Genomic DNA, 16,784 nt, shown 5'->3' on the forward strand with positions numbered 1-16,784 from the left:
GCTCTACCAACTGAGCTAAACTCCGCCCCTTTGGCCACATTATTGATCTCAAATCTAAATCTAGTTTTTATAGTGACTACTTTGCTCGTGACTGCAGCTCTGCGTCCTGTCTGTACGACGACATCATCACCACTTCACTTCATGGCCAGATAGAGACGTAGAGATATAATTATTAAAACCTGCACTGCTGCATGCTGCCCAGATTCACTGAAGCCGTCGTCGTTGCTGCTGCTGATGATGATGATGAGTGTGTTTTTTGGCTCTGGAGCGGAGGCTGCAGCTGAAACACTGGATGTCGCTCCACGTTTCTGTGTTAAAACTGTCGGCGCTGCTGCTGCTGCTGCTGCAACAAGGATCATGATCGTGTGTTGTAAAATCTTAATCAGGTGTCACTGTTGTGTACTGCTTTTTTTATAACTTGACCGTCTAAAGGGAAAGAGAGATTATTATGGGGGAAAAAAAACAGAAATTTAATGATTAAGAAAAAGAAAAATAGAAGCTGTCCATTGAGAGCAGTGGGCATTTTAACTGTGGTTTGATCAAAGAGACTTTTTTGCATATTTAACAGGATTTGATTGACAGATGAAGCCACAGAGGAGGATCAACATCCTGTACGTTATAACTTTGCCTGGATTTTAAGCTTCACACAGAAACAGTGTCGTGTGTTCAGGATTTAGTGTTTTCCCTCTGTGGCTTCATTAAAAACCCTGTGGACTGCACAGAACAAGACGAGCTGATGAATCGAGGGAATTTACTGCGTTGAAAAACAAAAAAAACAACAAAACGTGACAGAAATTCTTTTGCAGATTTGTCGTGTTTATTTAAAAACAGCTTGACTGCACTTTAGTCAGATGGAGCATTATACTGGTTTAAATTATTTAGTATTTATTAAAACATGTGGTGTAAGTTGTTACTGTCTATAAAAGACACAGACCGTTTGTATTGGTAAAAAGCTACCGAGTGAGAAAAAAAAAATCCAAACGACTGTATTAACTGTGTTCTGCTGAGTTTCCTGTTGCTGTTTCAGACTTAAACTTTGTCCGAGCCTTAAACCTGCAGAGAGCCTTGTTTGTGGTAAAGAGCGGTCACCTGCCTTATTCCTCTTTTTTTGTTTCAACCAAACCTTGTTTAAAGCAAAACTACATCTTTGCCAAAGAGTCTTTGTTTCTCTTCACCACATTTGCCATCGATGATTTTAAGGCTTTTGAAAAAGTTCATCAATCCATGCTAATCGTTTTTATTGTTTAATGACTTGTTTAGAGTATTTATGTTTACACTGTATTGTCCTAACTTGAAGTTTTATTTCATAGTTAGTTAATGGGCATAGTGCATCTACACTACTGTAGCCTGAGAGGGACAAATGCGGACATTTTCTTATTTATTCATTGTGTTGATCTGTGCTCTCGGCGAGCAGCTGACGTACTGACTCTGCAGCTAACTTGTCTTACTTTTCTCCTCGTGTGGCTTCCTGCTCTTGCACAACCGATAACTGATCAATAAAGACATTTAAGCCAGTGCATCGTTGTCGACTTTCTGTCAAAATCAAAACAAGGGATTTAGCAAAACTGTTAAAAGCATCAGCAGAAACCTGGTTTATTCTCACGTTAAAATACATGCGTCACTCAAACAACACAACTGGTCCGAGAGTGAAAAGTCAAACATGTCAGTGACGTCACCGTTTCTACTTTTACACATAATCTGTAAAATCCAACAACAAAAATTTAGTCACTAATAAATAAAATCACATTTTAGTTAAATTAGGTCAATTTGTTCAATTTAAAAGTTTTCACATCACTGATTTAATTTACAGTTAAAAGAAAAAAAAAAAAGTTTCACTGATGTGTTTGATCACTGCCAAGCTGTTCGTCTGCCCAGGACACGGTTGGTGACTCGCTGAAAAATAAAAATGAAAAAGTATTTTAGTGTCTGTATCAGTTTGTCTTTTGTCTTTTTTAGTAAAGACATTAAATAAAAAATTATCTCCAGTTACATAAAGACTGAATTTGAGCTTCTCTTTTACGCTACAGTCGAATCGAACCTGTTGGGTGAGAGGTGTTTTTTTTTTTTTTACCTTGTTGTAGAGCTGAGCGTTGAGACGGTAAGATCTGTACTCTGCTCTCCGTCTCTCCTCCTCTCTCCTCCTCTGCACCTCCGGCAGATTCTCATAGATCCTGCAGGACAAACAAGTTCAGACAAAAAAAACTCTGTTGAAACCAAACTCCATCTTTTATTTGATCTGATCTCAAATCTATGTGAAACTAAACCCAAGTTTGGGCTCTTTATCTGTGCAGAAAACCTCAGCATTTGATGCAATTAGGCTTCAATTTGTACATTGATGAGATATAATTGATTATGGAGACTGTAGTTCCTGTTACAACAACAACAACAACAACAACAACAACAACAACAACAACAACAACAACAACAACAACAGGACTCACTGTTTTGACCTCTGGATCATCTCCCTCCTGGGAACAGCCCTCCTGAGCAGAGCGGTGCCTTCACACAGAGGGAACAAACCAGTTAGTCCAGTTATCACAACAGATAGATAGATAGATAGATAGATTGATTGATTGATTGCGATTATCACCAACAACTGCACTGAAGAGTTGCACTGTTTACTTCTGTAGTGGGTCATGATAAATAAATGTGCATTCATGTAACTGCTTTTGGTTCAATTCCTTATGTAAACATTGATATTTTTGATAATGCACAATGTTGTTACAATTGTATTAAACTCTCTAACCTGGTGCATTATCAAAAATATCAACAACAGTGATACAATGTACCACACTGAAGTCTGGTAGGTGACTACGAAGCTCTAAACTTGATGCTGGGTGGTTTATTATGATGTCAGGTGTTTTCTTTCACGTGAATGAGCCATGAGAAAAAGCTGGAGGACAGTTAACGATGCTGCGCAGTGACATTCAACAGTAAAGGAAAGGGGCTTGGACTTTTGACGTGTGTATTTTCAAAATGTGGGCTGCTGGAACCGTTCCCAGGATCTCTAGCCCTAACCTTTAAGGTAAAAATGTAGCATAGTTAAGCTACAAATCCTGCATAGTTCCTCTTTAAAACGAGCCTCCACCTCAGAGTCCTGTATCTGCGACCTGACGGCAGCAGTGTGCAGGGTTGAGGGGGTGATCCTGTGGTTGAGCTCTGGGAGGTTTGGTGATTTTGGATGCAATGTGTGTTATTTTTGTGAGTTTGTTTTTGTTGCTGGCTGTACTTTAATAAAACTATATATATATATATTCCTGCTGAGCCGAGTACCTGCAGGCCTCGGCAGCCTCCCCAGTCCTACGTGCCGGTTGAAGAGCTCGTCTCTCTCTGTGGTGAAGACGGCCTGCAGCTTCCTCTCCTCCGCCTGCCGAGCCAGACACTTCACCCTGTGAGTGGACCGAGAGATGAACTCTGGACGCCGCATCGCCAGAGCTTCCTGCAGGACGGAGGAAGGTTAACTACATTATAGGACACTGAAGGTAGTTAACACAACAACATCAACAGTTATCTTCTGTCTTTGATAAGGTCTTAATGATGGATCAATACTAATGCTGCTACATCAGGCTGAACATTGTATTTAATTTAATTTTAAAGGGGAATTGTCCAAGTAAATGATCATATTTTATGCTAGAAATAAGGTCCAGATTGTAAAAAAAAAAAGAGGAAATTCCTCCTTAAATACTCTGAAAATACTTTTTTTTAAAAAGTGAAAACATATAACATATAAATGAAAAACTCCTAAAGAAAGATAAACACTGACAAACCTGGAGGGAGATACGAGCCAGACCAGGAGACAGCGGTTTGGTTCTGGGATCCAGATCCGGTTCAGAGCGATGTACGATGTATCTGGGCTGTTTGTTTCGTTCTTCGTGGACTTGTCTCTGTCGAAGCGGTTCTCTCCAAGGCTGTGATCTGCTGTACGGTTCAAACCAGGCCGCGCTCTGCCTCCAGGTCAACTCCTCCTCCTCCTCCTCCTGCTGCCGGTGCTGGTTCTCCTTCCTCGACTCTGACCTCAGGTCATCAGCAGAGATGAACCAAGAAACACCTGAGCAAGACCAGGAAAATTCACAGAAAGGCAAAAAATCGATACAAGAGTTTGGTTTTATTCTGGCTTTAAATAATAACAACTGCAACTTTAGAAAAGAAAAACAGAATAAAAACACTAACTATGAGAGAGATTTCAGTGGTAACATAAAACAAGTAGACAAACCTTCAGGATACGGCTTTGATGGGCTCTTCTTGCTCTTTCTCTGTTTTTGTGAGGACTGGGTTTTCGAGGGGCTCCTCCCCCCTCCTCTTCCTCCTCCTACACTCGTCAGTGATGAAGAGTTCAGCCTCGACGCTCTGGATTCTCGCGGCGATGGAAACGTGGTTCCAACGTCTCTGGTGTGACGCCGAGTCCCGTTACAAACGATCTCCAGGTCACCTGCTAAACAAAATGACAGCGTGAAGATCTTTTGGGAATAACAAATAACTTTCATCACAACTTTACAAAGTATTTTCTTTATCTCAAAGACAAGTGGTGGAGTTTATTAAAGACTTTTTCCCTGAGTGTGATAGGTGGTAAACATTGACAAGCAGCAGACGTCCCGCATAACAGGAATTATAAAACCCCAATCATCGGTTTATTCAGAACTAGTGACTATATTTGGAACTGATATTACATTTAACTGGGACGAACTTCTTTTTGGGCTCGTACGCTCAACTACTGTAAATGTGAAAACTAAATATTTATTTGGAATACTGAGTTTAGCTGCTAGAAAAACAACCACAGAGAAATGGCTTAAGCCAGAAATCCCATCTGTTGACGAATGGTATGGTATCATATTTCTTTTTTTTTTCTTCATATAAGAAGATGTTCTTGGTTAATTATTTATTTCCTTGTATTATTATAATAGAAAACACCCGATGTTCGTGTGTTATTTTAAAAAATGCTTTGTAAAAGGAAAAAAACAAACAATCAAACATCAGTGTGAGTTTAGCTCTGTGGGGGACTGACCTGTCTGGATGCCTTTGCTGACCAGTTTAACACCTTTCTTCGCTGCCAGGGTCCTGGTGGGTCCTCGATGTTGTGGGGGGAGAGAGACGCTGGTTGACGACGCAGAATCAGGAGTGATCTGAAAAATACAATCATGACAATCAGGATACTATTTTTTTTTTAGGATTAGGATTTTCATATATTCTGATCGTTTATCTCTTTGTGTTATTTTCCTATGATACTTTTTCTTTTATTATTATCATTTATATATTAATTGTTTGTGTGACAATTTATTTCATTGTAAACTATATAAGACATATAAACTAATAAGAAACTCTATTTAACTATTTGGATGAAAACAGCATCAATTATTAAATCATCTCTACTTCAGATGAAGGCGACGGACAGATGTGCAGATTTACAGGACGTACCGTGGATTCGTCGATGCCGGTGGTCTCTGAAGGAGTGATGATAGACGGAGAGTCTCCGGTTCTCCCTCTCCTCTGCTCCCTCCCGTCTCTTCTCTGCTTGTCGATGGTGCTGTACAGCTGACTGAGGCTGGAGCTGCTTTTCAGGCGCTGGACTCTGTGGGGGCCGAACACTCGGATGAGTCGGGCCGTGTCGACGGTGGACATGGAGCCGGACGCCGTGGACAAGGTCTCTGCCGACTCGTCTCTGTCCGCGGGGAAGAGGTGGCGACTCTGGGAGGAGCTGTGGGAGACGGAGGAGGAGGCTCGACTGTCCTCGTCCGAAGGCTCGGGCGTCCTCTGCGTCCAGGCCTGACGAGCGGCGGGAGGAAGTTCGTCCTCGAAGTTTCTCCTCCCTCTGACTTCCTCCCGTCTGTCTTCCCGTGTAGCTCCTCCTCTCCTTCCTCGCGTCTGATCCCGAGACGCCTCCTGCTGAACCTTCCTGCTGTGAATAAGACGGGACAGACGCTCCAGTCGCTCCACCAGCGAGGCCTCTCTGGTCGGACAGGACTCCTCGAGGCTCCACCGAGCGCAGAACCTCTGCCACAGCTCGTCCAGCCTGTTGTCGCTCTGCTGGGACGTGGACTGAGACACCTCTGGCTCACGCTCCACTCTGGTTTGAAAGAAGGCGCTTTGGCTCAGATCATCATGGTCCATTTCGCCGCGACCCGTCTGAAACCTCTCCCAGCTCAGCTCTGGTTGGTTATAACGAGGGAACTGCAGCGGACTCGTCCCCTGGTCCTTCCTTAACGGCTCCTGGTTGTTTGATAAAGGCACTGTGGTGAAGGCAGCGGAGACCTGAGTGGGCGGCTTCGGAGTTTGGCTCAGACTTGTTTGTGAGGTTTTATCTGCTCTCGGAGACGTATCTATGACGAGAGCGAGACATAACACGCGTTCAGACTGGATGTGCATCAAAAACATAAAACAATCCGTTTTCTATTCGCTGCTGCCAAAACACACACAGAAAACAGAAAACAGAAAATAAAGACAAACAACTACGAACAAGTTGCTTTCAGACACCAGAGTCTTTTCATAAATGTGTGATGTCTAACTGAAGAATTAAAAATCAAAAACTATTGATCAAATAATTCACAAATTCACTTCACACAGTCACAAGAACTGACTCAAAACAATCTCCACTGCTCTTCAGAAATGGTGCCCAGACTTTGTTAAACATTTCCAGCTATCCTGATAACACACAAATTATCATTCATAATGAAAGACTTAATATCATCTGAGTCTGTTGTTAAATTTTCTTCATTAAACAATGGACTTTTCTGTTTTCTGACCTGTGGCAAACTAATTGTGTTCAAATATGAAAACTACTGAATTGTTTATAAAGCCTTTAGAAATAATCACCATCTTTTTATTTGTCTGTAACATTTTTTCTATTGTACTGAATCAACTTTACCAGAGTAATGTGTTTATATTAACAAATGACACACTTTATTATTGTTTTAGCTGCTTGTCTCAGACGTGTTTTTAATAAAATGCACCTTAAACATCTCCTGTCCCAGTCATACTGTCAGTGTGTATCGTCGCTGTACCTCTGTGTCCTGGCTCCTGCATTTTGAAGGCGGTTGTTTTCAGCCTCTTGCTGTAGATGCCCTCAGTGTGTCTGATGGTGACTCCACGGTCCAACCCCGGGTCCTGGTGCCCGAGGACGTCACTGCTGAAGCGCGGGGGCACAGCGTCGTCTGAGCCTGCAATTCAATTATGTTTTTTTATTTAAATAAAAATGAGTTCTGTAAAGAGGAGGTCAAACCGAATAATTTTCCTAATAAGAACATAAATAAATCCTTAGTTTCCCAGCAGCAGTAAACAGAAGATGTTCAAAGACGTGGAGTCCACAGCCCCCGTCCGTCTGTCTCTCTGCTGGGGCCTCAGCTCTGCCTTTTGTCTCACCAGCCCCTGAACATGAATAATTAATGTGCTGCCCGGTGTAGGTTACAATAGACCAGCTGCGACCTATGCAGGCACAGGGGAAATGAGCGCAGAGCCTCCCCCCGTTCATCACACATTCAACTGACATTTCAATTCTCTGGACTCATAAATTCCTCAGTCTGTAATTTGCCTAAATCCTGAAATAACCCACATTTACATATAAATTTGTGGTGAAACATGGTCAGATCATTTTTAAAGTTACAATGATAAACAGACATGATACATTTGAACTAATAATACACAGATCATTGTTTGGTTCACGACCATGATGAATGGATCCTTCAGATATTCAGAGTACGTTAGAAAAAGCAAATGAAATCTGTGGCTAATGTCATCAATGAAACCGAATAGAAGTGAGGAGTGGAGACAAATCGATGAAACAAGACTTAGTACAAAGGAAAGCATTTAAACACACAAATTTTCATATATAGAAATAATCAACTGGTGTAAATCATTCCTCACAAAAGATTTGTTGATTTTATCTGAACATATTCAGAGAACTGACACAAAACTTGCACTGTACTTGTGACTACTCATTATTCCGACTACTATTTTTAAGATTTATATTTTTACCTATGACAGTAAACAATAGAAAGTCAGACAGGGACTGTGCGGAGGGAGGTGGAAGATGACACATGCAATAAAAAGATGCAATAAAGGAAGGAGGTATGAAACTCCAGCAGACATGATGCTGCTGTCATCTATATGTTGCAGGCAGCTCAATAAATCTTTAATGTACCTGGGTGTGAGCTCTCCATGGTGGTGTCAGAGGGGCCGGTGGAGGAGAAGTCAGCTTCTGCTTTAGGGACGTAGAAGAGCTCCTCACTGCCCCGGGGTTTATAAGGCAGCAGGACGGGCACCGCTGAGGGAGGCAGGAAAAACAGTTGCACTGTTAGTTGCATGAACCGTATTTTTTAATCCTTGGCTCCACTGCCACAACTTGATCGGTCAATTTAAACACTAATCTTAGGCTCTCTTTACACTACAGGCCTTGATGTGTTGCCTATATCCGATTTTTTCATCCGTCTGTTTACATGTTCAATTAAAGTGACCCATATCTGATATCTGCATTAACACCTGCTTTGCTTGTGCGAAACGACATGCATGCTGAGACGCAGTTGGCTACCAAAGCAGAAGGAAGAGGAAGTCAGCTGGTCCAGCTGCAGGTAAACAACATGACGTACAACTCGCATTGCCAGGGAATCTGTCTGTTTAGACTGCAGACGCATTGGCTGATATCTGATTTATTTCCACATATAACGGGGGCCTGAATCCGATTTGACAATATCCGATATAATGGGGTTTTTCCACATTTCCACGTTGATGTTACAGATCTGTTACCAATCTTTTAACATGTTTTGAGCCAAGCCAAAGATGATTTTCTGTGATAAACGGACAATAAAGTTTTTCTAATCTAATCTAATCTAATCTAATCTGTGCCACTTGAGAGGAAAAAATCAGAACTGGGCCACTTGAATTTTGCAGTGTAAAAACAGCCAGACAAAATAAATGAGGATTTAAGTGTTTATAAACTTTATATATATATATATATATATATAAAATCATACAGACGGACAAACCTACCTGGTGATGCTGCGGTTGAGGGTCTTTGGGAGACTTCAGGTCTATGACGTGGTGTAAAGGACTGTTTAGATGTGGAGGTCATTCTCGCTGTAGCTGCTGGAGCTTTAAACAGCGTGGACGTGTCCACTCTCTCACGTCCCTGCTGTCTCTTTGGTTCCGGGGACTCGTGCCACTCTGGCGGACTGGACAAACCAACGCCCTCGTCCGGACTGCTGCCAGCAGATGGAGAGGGTCTGAGCGGGGCAGATGGAGAGGGTCTGAGCGGGACAAATTCTCTACGCGGTGCCATGGTAACACCATCAGCTGTGAACGCCAGGCTGTGATCGGCCGTGGGTTTGGGGGACAGAGTGAGACGGACGTGTGAGATGTGGCCGGTCCGGGTCGGGGCTTCAGACGCGGACGAGCTGGTGGTTTGTTCAGTCCCGTGAGCGAGAGAAACAGAGCTGTCCTGGATGGACAACTCGTCAGACGGCGTGTTGTCGTCTTTGATATCCGTATCCTCTCTATTCAAACCCTGAGAGGGCGGAGGCGGTTCAACAAACTGGCATCCAACAGCATCTTGTCTCCGCTGATTTCCAGAAATTAACGGAGAATTTAGTTTGGTTTGTTGTTGAAACACTGATCCCGGCTCTCTGGTCGTCCTGTCTTCTGACTTCTGAGCGGTGGACTTTTCAGCTTGAGGGTGTTGGAGCTCAGTCAGGCGGAGCGGCTCCGAGGCCGGGCTGACGGTGGGAGCAGGCGACGTGGAAGGAGAGGGCGAGGTGGAGCGCTTGCGGGTGGCGATGGTGATGGATGTGAGGGCCCGAGGGTTCGTTCTGGGGAGGGTCACTCCTTCTCTGGCAGCGATCTCCAGTACTTGAGCTTCTAGACTTCGGCTTTGAAGCTGTGGCGCGTGCGAGTCAGGCAGGTTCGCGTTCAGGCCTTGAAGTGGCTGTGACAGCGGGTTGTTCACATCAGCGGGGGCGGTGAACGTCTCTGCAGACTGAGGCGGATCCTGCCCCCTCGGGAGTCTAATGCTGGACGCTGCACTGCTCTCTGTATCTGTACTTAACTGGCTCTGGAAGGAGAAACATAGAAAATAAAACAATCAGTCTGGGTCAAACCTTAAGAGCTGACAAGGTCTTTACTTCATCCTGTGGATTAATGAATCTGTCACAAAGTTTCACATCAAAACACTGCAAGCAGCAAACTGGAACCAGAAATTTTGACAAAATAGATAAAAATAAATACAACAACCAAACCTCAGAGTTTTTGTTTTCACCTTCACAGCACACCATTTTGTATAAAGGACTTTAAAAACACTCACACAAACACACATCATTTACCTTAACAATGAGACCTGTACTGTCCAGATATTGAGGAGATATCAAAGTGACAATAAAATAAATAAATTTTTTAAAACATACATAGATATGGCATGAAGAAATGTGTGACAAACATTAATAATTATTAGGTTGTACTCTTAATAAGCAGTACTACAAATAAAGCTTTTAAAGTGACATCAGTGCTACAGATGTTTGCATAAGCGTTTTTACCTTCATTGGGTATTTTAACAGCAGCTCTCCCTTGATCTCTTCAATCCGCTTTCTGTCTTCTTTGTCCAGCTCCAGAGGTTCACACTGCTGCCCTGATATCTTCAGCTTAATCCACTCTGCAACATCAAAACATACTTTTAACCGTCGTTAAGAGTTACTCACAATGCAGATTGGTCACCATTGATACAAACTGTGAGCGTAAAAAACAGGACACAAAAAATGCTGGTATTGAGGTGCATGTGACTTAGCCTTAAATTACAGTTAAACCAAGTTTCAGTTCCTATGGGGTTAAAGGCCTGTATGTAAAATTTTCCTTTCTAGTGATTATACACTTACACAAATATACTCATGGGTAGGATATTCAGATTTTGCCAATAAACCTTGCCAATTATTACACACTGGACCTTTAATATGAGATCATCTCAGCCTCAGAGTTGTCATTACCTCTGGCTTTGCTCTCCTCTTGGTCGGTGATGCTCGGCGTGCTGGACACCATGGTGGCTGGAGATTCGCTCTGGAGTAACTTGGCGACTCTGACTGCCAGTGAACTGTCGCTGCTCCCACCGTCACTCATCACTCCCGGGTCTATGTCCTCCAGAGAGGGCGATGTGGAGTTGCTCTGTACAGGACCTCCTCCATACACAGTCTTCTCCTCCCCTTCTGGGACACCTGTTGTTGTCTCTGTGGGCGTTGAGGTGAGCTGTTGTGTGCTCACAGGTGGCAGAGGGCTGATGACCGGTGGCGGCTGTGTTTGGACTTTGCTGTCAGGAGGAGCAGCGCTGCAGCCCTCAGGCTCTGCCCTTCTGGCTGATTTGGAGAGGACCAGAGAGGAGTGTGTTCCTGCGGTGGGTGCAGTGGTAAGAGATTGCGTGGATGGATAGTTAGGCTGCCACGATGAGGTCAGACTGTCTCGACCTACAGAGCTGTGCCTTGGTTTCTCTGAGGTGAGCATGGAGTCGGACGAGGACCTGGCCCACAGCAACGAGGAGTGATCTCTGGGGTCTGCAGAGAAGGAGGAGAGCGAGGAGTCGTGGAGTCTACCGGTGTTTTTCCTCAATGAGAGGAAAATGTCATCATCAGAAAGGAGACGGGGGCCTGCAGGGGAGGCTGAGGAAGCTGCAGAAGTCCCAGCAGACACCGCGTTATCCACCTGAGAGAGTAGTTTACGGATCTCCCCCAAGGCGTTCGAGCTGACAAAGGAATTTTCTGCACTTGGCTCCAAACTCCGGCTCGTCTGCAAAGATGACGCCAAGTCTCTTTCCCCGTGTCTCGCCTTAGTAGCAAACAGAAGGTCAGAGTCAAACCTCTCTCTGGTTAAGCTGCTGTCCTGCTGCTGACTGGGCTGCGGTCTGGAGGAGTGGGAGTCTTTATCGGACTGGGAGGAGGAGGAGGCTGCCGCTCTGTGTCTACTCTGAATCGCTTCTGGATCTGATGAGGTTGAAAGAGAAGCCCGCTTGCCGTGGTCTGGGATGGAGACGGGTGGAGCGAGACTGTCCAGGCTAAACGGTACGGACACAGTGGAGTCCACGGACAAAACACTGGACCTGGAACACTCTCCTTTTTGGGGACTGCCACCTGAAAAATAAAAATCAACACTTTAGTTGGTTATGTGAAATAAAAACCCACTTTTGTCAAGTAGGATCTTAGTGGTATTGAAATAGAAAGTGAAAGTTGTAAAGGGTCATGTACCTTCAGAGGGTTGGGCGCTCTGCGTTGGGGTTCCTATGGATCCTTTAATTGTTAAGAGTTCAGTGGGAGAGAATTCGGGTTCTCTGATTGGCCCTCTGGGCACGAATGGATTCAAGATGGTCGAGGGCGATTGGTCGATACCCAGGTTATGGAGATACAACTGCAAGAAAAGCAAGTCAGCAGTGCGTCAGAATCAGAAATACTAGTCTATTCATACAGGTGCATCTCAATAAATTATTAGAATATCATGGAAAAGTCAATTTCCAGTAGTTCAAGTCAAATAGCCCCAACCAAGCATTGAGAGCATATAGATGGACATAAATTTCCATATTAAAAATGCTTTTTCAAATGGGTCTTTTGTAATATTCAAATTTTTTGAGATTTTTTTTCTTTGTTAAATGTAAGTCATAATCATTTAAATTAAAAGAAATGAAATAAATAAATACATTAAATGTTTCATTCTGTGTGTAATGGATCTATATAATGTATTAGTTTCACATAAATAAACTTTTCCATGATATTCTAATTTATTGAGATGCAACTGTATATGGGATTTTTCTCAGATTTTCACTGAATAAAACTGTAAATCTTTATTTAGCAGTTTATGTGTTTTTCTCTTAAAACTTTAATCTGTAAAGAAATGATTACACCTAATACATTTTTCCAAACCTAAACATTTATTCTATACTTGCTTATCTTGGATTTTCAGTTTTTGACTTACTGGTATTCGCTCTTCAATGTTGATTTCTCGCTGTCTGGGCAGAGGTGTTGGAGTTGACGGTTTCGAAGTCCAGTATGGGGCATAATTATCCACCTCGAGGCTGGTGACAGAAGAAGCTCCAATGGAAGCTGCCAGTTTAATCCCACTGTTGTAACTTCCTTGGGAATTATCGAGTGACACATCACTGAACCGGCCGAGGCTCATGAGAGCTGAGGGTTGAGCTGAGGTACTCGGCTGATGTTGGACATCGTCCTGAGTCTGACTCTTCTCTTCTTCGGCAGGTCTCGCTGTCTTTTGATCCTTCTTGACCGACATGACAACTGTGCTTAGAGAGGAGTGGGACTGAGACCTGCCGAAGGACGAGGCAGACGGTCTTGTAGCTGCGGATCCAGTGTTGTCTTGGTCACTGGGTGCACTGCCCACTGCCTCCCCTCTCCGAGGAGAAGAGCAGCCAGAGGGAGCTACAGAGGAGCTCTGTGTGACATTCTGGTTGGAGGCACTTGAAACAACAGGTGGCTGTTGTGAACTCCTTACCTGCTGACTCAGGATGCGATTCAGGGTGTCAGAAACTGCATCGTAAGCTTTCTTTTTAGGAGAGACGCCAGAAAATCCTTGCAAAGCCAGGCTATCAAACAGGGATGTTTTGCCAGAACTCTGGTTTGCCCTCCAGGCGTCTACTTTCTCTAAATAGTTGAGAGTTGGAAGAGACTGGACCTTTGCAGAGGCATGTTCCTCTTGGCACTGATTTGCTGCGTCAACCTCAGGAACAGCTGGTTGTAGAGAGATCCCTGTGCTCGATCGACACGAGTTCTCCTTATCCGATTCTATGGCAGAAAGCTGTCCTAATGCGACCTTGACACTGGATTTGGATGGGGGCTTAAAAACTCCTGGAGTGGATTGAGACTGTGGAAGGAAACCCAAGTAGGACCCATCAATCCCAGTTTGATTCCCTAAGGACCAGAGGTCTTGCTCTCTATGAACCCGTTCGACGCCTGCTGAAAACTGCTGTGTCCATGGCAAACCACCCACATTGGTCCGGGTCACGCTCGGCTTGCTTTCAGTCTTCTGTGTGGGATATGGAGTAAGATACTGACCAGTTGACGCTGGAGGACTTCTCCTCTCTTGTTTTTTTGATTCAGCTTCACGACTGCTGCGCCTCTCGGTCTCGGACAGCAGCTCTCTGTGTAACGCTTCGCTGCTGTCATCAGGCAGTGTACTGCGGGAACCCATGGTAATATTACAGAGCTCAGGTGACAGTGTTTGTGCTTGGTCAGGATTTGAAATCCTGTCAGGTTGTTTAGTCTGCTGCTGTGGAAGAGAAGCTTCACCTGGAGGACCTTCTCTTCTCACCATGTTTTGGTCAATGTCCGATTTGCAGACCTGAGGGCTTCCAGACTCTTTGTTCAAATCTGAAAAGCTCTTCACAGATGTTTCAGAGCCAGAGGAAACAGCACTACTACTGCTGCTTGGCATGCCGACATCTTTCTGAAGCAGCGCCATAAGATGCTGGGCAGGTATATCCTTATTCAGAAAGAAGGTTTCGTCCTCGACAGCCTTTCCTACAAGCTCATCCAGAGTGTTAGACAGTGTCACAGAGTCCCTCCATTCGCTACCTGTTTCATCTCTGGATGGTACTTCCTGTCTGTCAGTTGCAGCAAACAATCTGGAGTGAATCACTCCTTCTCGTCTGCCTTCATCGTCTGGTGACAAACTGTACTGGGACCGAGAGCTGCTGCTAGCGCCATCTTCAGAGAGGATAGTTGCCTGAGCCAAAGGATGCTGGGACAGTTCTGGGACCTGAGTGGTGGCATCCATAGGTGAAAAGTGAAACCTGCCTGACGCCAAGGAAATGTCCGGGTATGCCCTTGAAAAAGTAAAGGGAAGAAATAGGAAGAATCTTAACTTTGAATCATTCAAATGACATGTTGTAAAAAAAAAACTATGTCCAGAAGTGAATTTTATTTTACCTTAACGGCGCGAACTCATTGTCACTTTGTTGGAATAAAGAATAATCAGTGAGGTTTTGTTCCACGCCAGAGATTGCAGGCAACAACGAAAGAGCTGGAGACAAGTTACTGTCCTGAAATTCTGAAAAACACAGAAAATGCTGAATGTTATTAAAGGCATCACAAACAGTCATACAATTTATAACTGCAACATAGATCCTTCATGCAAATCTTTACTGGCTCCAACTTTCATGATCATGATGTCCCCTGTAATGAATGATTAACTAGACAATGCCTTTTTAAACACTGGTGAAACATGTAAGGGGCGACTCAGAGTATCTGGAATCTGTCATCACAGGTGGCAGGCCAATGTGTGCGAGTATAATAAATGAAGTTGAATGATGCAAGTCGATTTTTTGTGTGCGACCCTAAATTTTCTGCCTGCACTCCTAAAACTCTTAGTTAGGGGCCACTGTGCAAAAAAAAGTTAGTCTGGAGCCCTGCAACCTGAAATATGACTTTCCATACATACACAGATTTTGTAAAAGATGAGGACAAATAAACATTAACATATATACATACCACAAAGTATATTTTATGTACATTCTACATTATCTTGTTAAATCACAAGGGAGAAAAAAAGTAGAAGAGAGACTGATATTGATTGTTTTAGTCAATGTACATACGTAGCTCCACACCATGCCTCCCAAGTGGTAGAGGCTCAAAGTCATCTCTTCTGCCATAACTTTGAGATCCAGCCTGGTTTTGGGATAACTGTCCGACAGACTGACTCATATCTTCATCGGCTGGCAACTGTGAAGACACCTCCACCCTCTGTGAACCAAATCACCAGACAAAGTAACTCAGTGTTATAACGTACAATGCTACTGGCCTGGGAAAAACATCTATGACAAAATCTTTCATTACTCTCTAGTGATGAATGGCAGAGATCCGCATAGAGCAAACTGTCAAATGCTGCTAATCGGTAGCCAATCTCACTTGTTTTCTGCAGGATTGACGATGTTAGATCTAATTTATTAAGTCCGCTGCACGTAATAACATGTAAATAAATTACTTTTCCAATAGTCTAATTACACTGCTTTATAAATCACGATTCACAACTCGTTGACAAGAGTAGCAAAAAGTTAGCTAGAGTCAACAGGTTACTGTTAGTCAGCTATGTGATAAACACATAACTACAATCTGTACAAATTGCACAAGTTAACGTCATCGTGCAGCAAAGCAGCCACTAGATACTCGTGCTACTATGCCACTAAAAGTGGAAACGCAATGTTTTTGACCGACAATGCGATGACAGCTGAGAGTTTCGCAGTTTGTTTTGTTGGTCGACAAATTAGCAAAGCCGTTAGCAGCTAACTTAGTTGGCTAGCCACTTACAACAACCGCCAGAGCTGGCGACGTGTTGAGCCAGACTCCAGATAAAGCACCAAGAAACAACACAAAACCGCTACACAACGTACTATACACACTGTGAATCGCGTTAAAGTGACACAAATTACCTGTGGAGGCTCCATGTTGGTGTTGTTGGTGTCGTTGTTGTCAATCCGCCACCGTGAGCGCGCTTCCTCCGCCTCGTTTCCATGGAGCGTTGCTAGGAGCGGATGTAGTAGTCGCGCGAGAATGGAGATTTGAACTGAGGAACGCCGAAGATCGTTTGGTTGAACAGATGGATCACTTCCTGTGTTAAAGAAAAATTATTATTATACTCGTCCAGTTCAAAGACAGTAGCAGTTCACTCCAAATCATCCAGAAGCTTGTAGTAGAAGTAGACGACTCCACTGTGCCTCGTTTATCTCTCTTGTGTCTTAAAAGTCAGTGTAAAATTTCACAGAAAGGGATTATTACTTTGTTGGTTATTTCTCACTTCCTTATGGTCACTTTGTGTTCATTTTGTGC

The 16,784-nt window shown here is 43.6% G+C and overlaps 1 protein-coding gene across 2 annotated transcripts; it reads right to left on the minus strand.

Annotated features, from left to right (window-relative positions):
- Positions 1-891: 891 nt before the first annotated feature.
- On the minus strand, positions 892-16,561 carry alms1 (ALMS1 centrosome and basal body associated protein). 2 transcript variants are annotated; one of them, XM_085768187.1, is made up of 18 exons: positions 16,388-16,561; positions 15,554-15,701; positions 14,889-15,009; positions 12,922-14,785; positions 12,201-12,360; positions 10,956-12,086; positions 10,512-10,627; positions 8,977-10,033; positions 8,132-8,254; positions 6,996-7,151; positions 5,413-6,314; positions 5,003-5,120; positions 4,214-4,432; positions 3,768-4,048; positions 3,274-3,439; positions 2,442-2,499; positions 2,072-2,171; positions 892-1,893 (listed from the first exon to the last, which is right to left on the minus strand). In XM_085768187.1, the coding sequence occupies exons 1-18, from the start codon at positions 16,400-16,402 to the stop codon at positions 1,849-1,851; spliced, it is 6,780 nt and encodes a 2,259-aa protein (XP_085624313.1). In that variant the 5' UTR covers positions 16,403-16,561; the 3' UTR covers positions 892-1,848. The 2 variants fall into 2 exon arrangements, with proteins under 2 accessions (XP_085624313.1, XP_085624312.1); XM_085768186.1 differs by having other exon boundaries at positions 1,713-1,893; positions 4,214-4,429; positions 16,388-16,536.
- Between the last annotated feature and the right edge of the window lie 223 nt (positions 16,562-16,784).

This window comes from Trachurus japonicus, chromosome 22 (genome assembly GCF_045865225.1).
Source record: "Trachurus japonicus isolate A0001 chromosome 22, Traja_1.0".
NCBI lineage: Eukaryota > Metazoa > Chordata > Actinopteri > Carangiformes > Carangidae > Trachurus > Trachurus japonicus.

Coding starts and splice junctions, on each gene's coding strand:
- alms1 (XM_085768187.1), bottom strand. Junction 7,152..8,131: donor CATGGAGAGCTCACACCCAG/GTACATTAAAGA, acceptor ATTGAATTGCAG/GCTCAGACGACGCTGTGCCC. Junction 1,894..2,071: donor ACGCTCAGCTCTACAACAAG/GTAAAAAAAAAA, acceptor TTTATTTTTCAG/CGAGTCACCAACCGTGTCCT.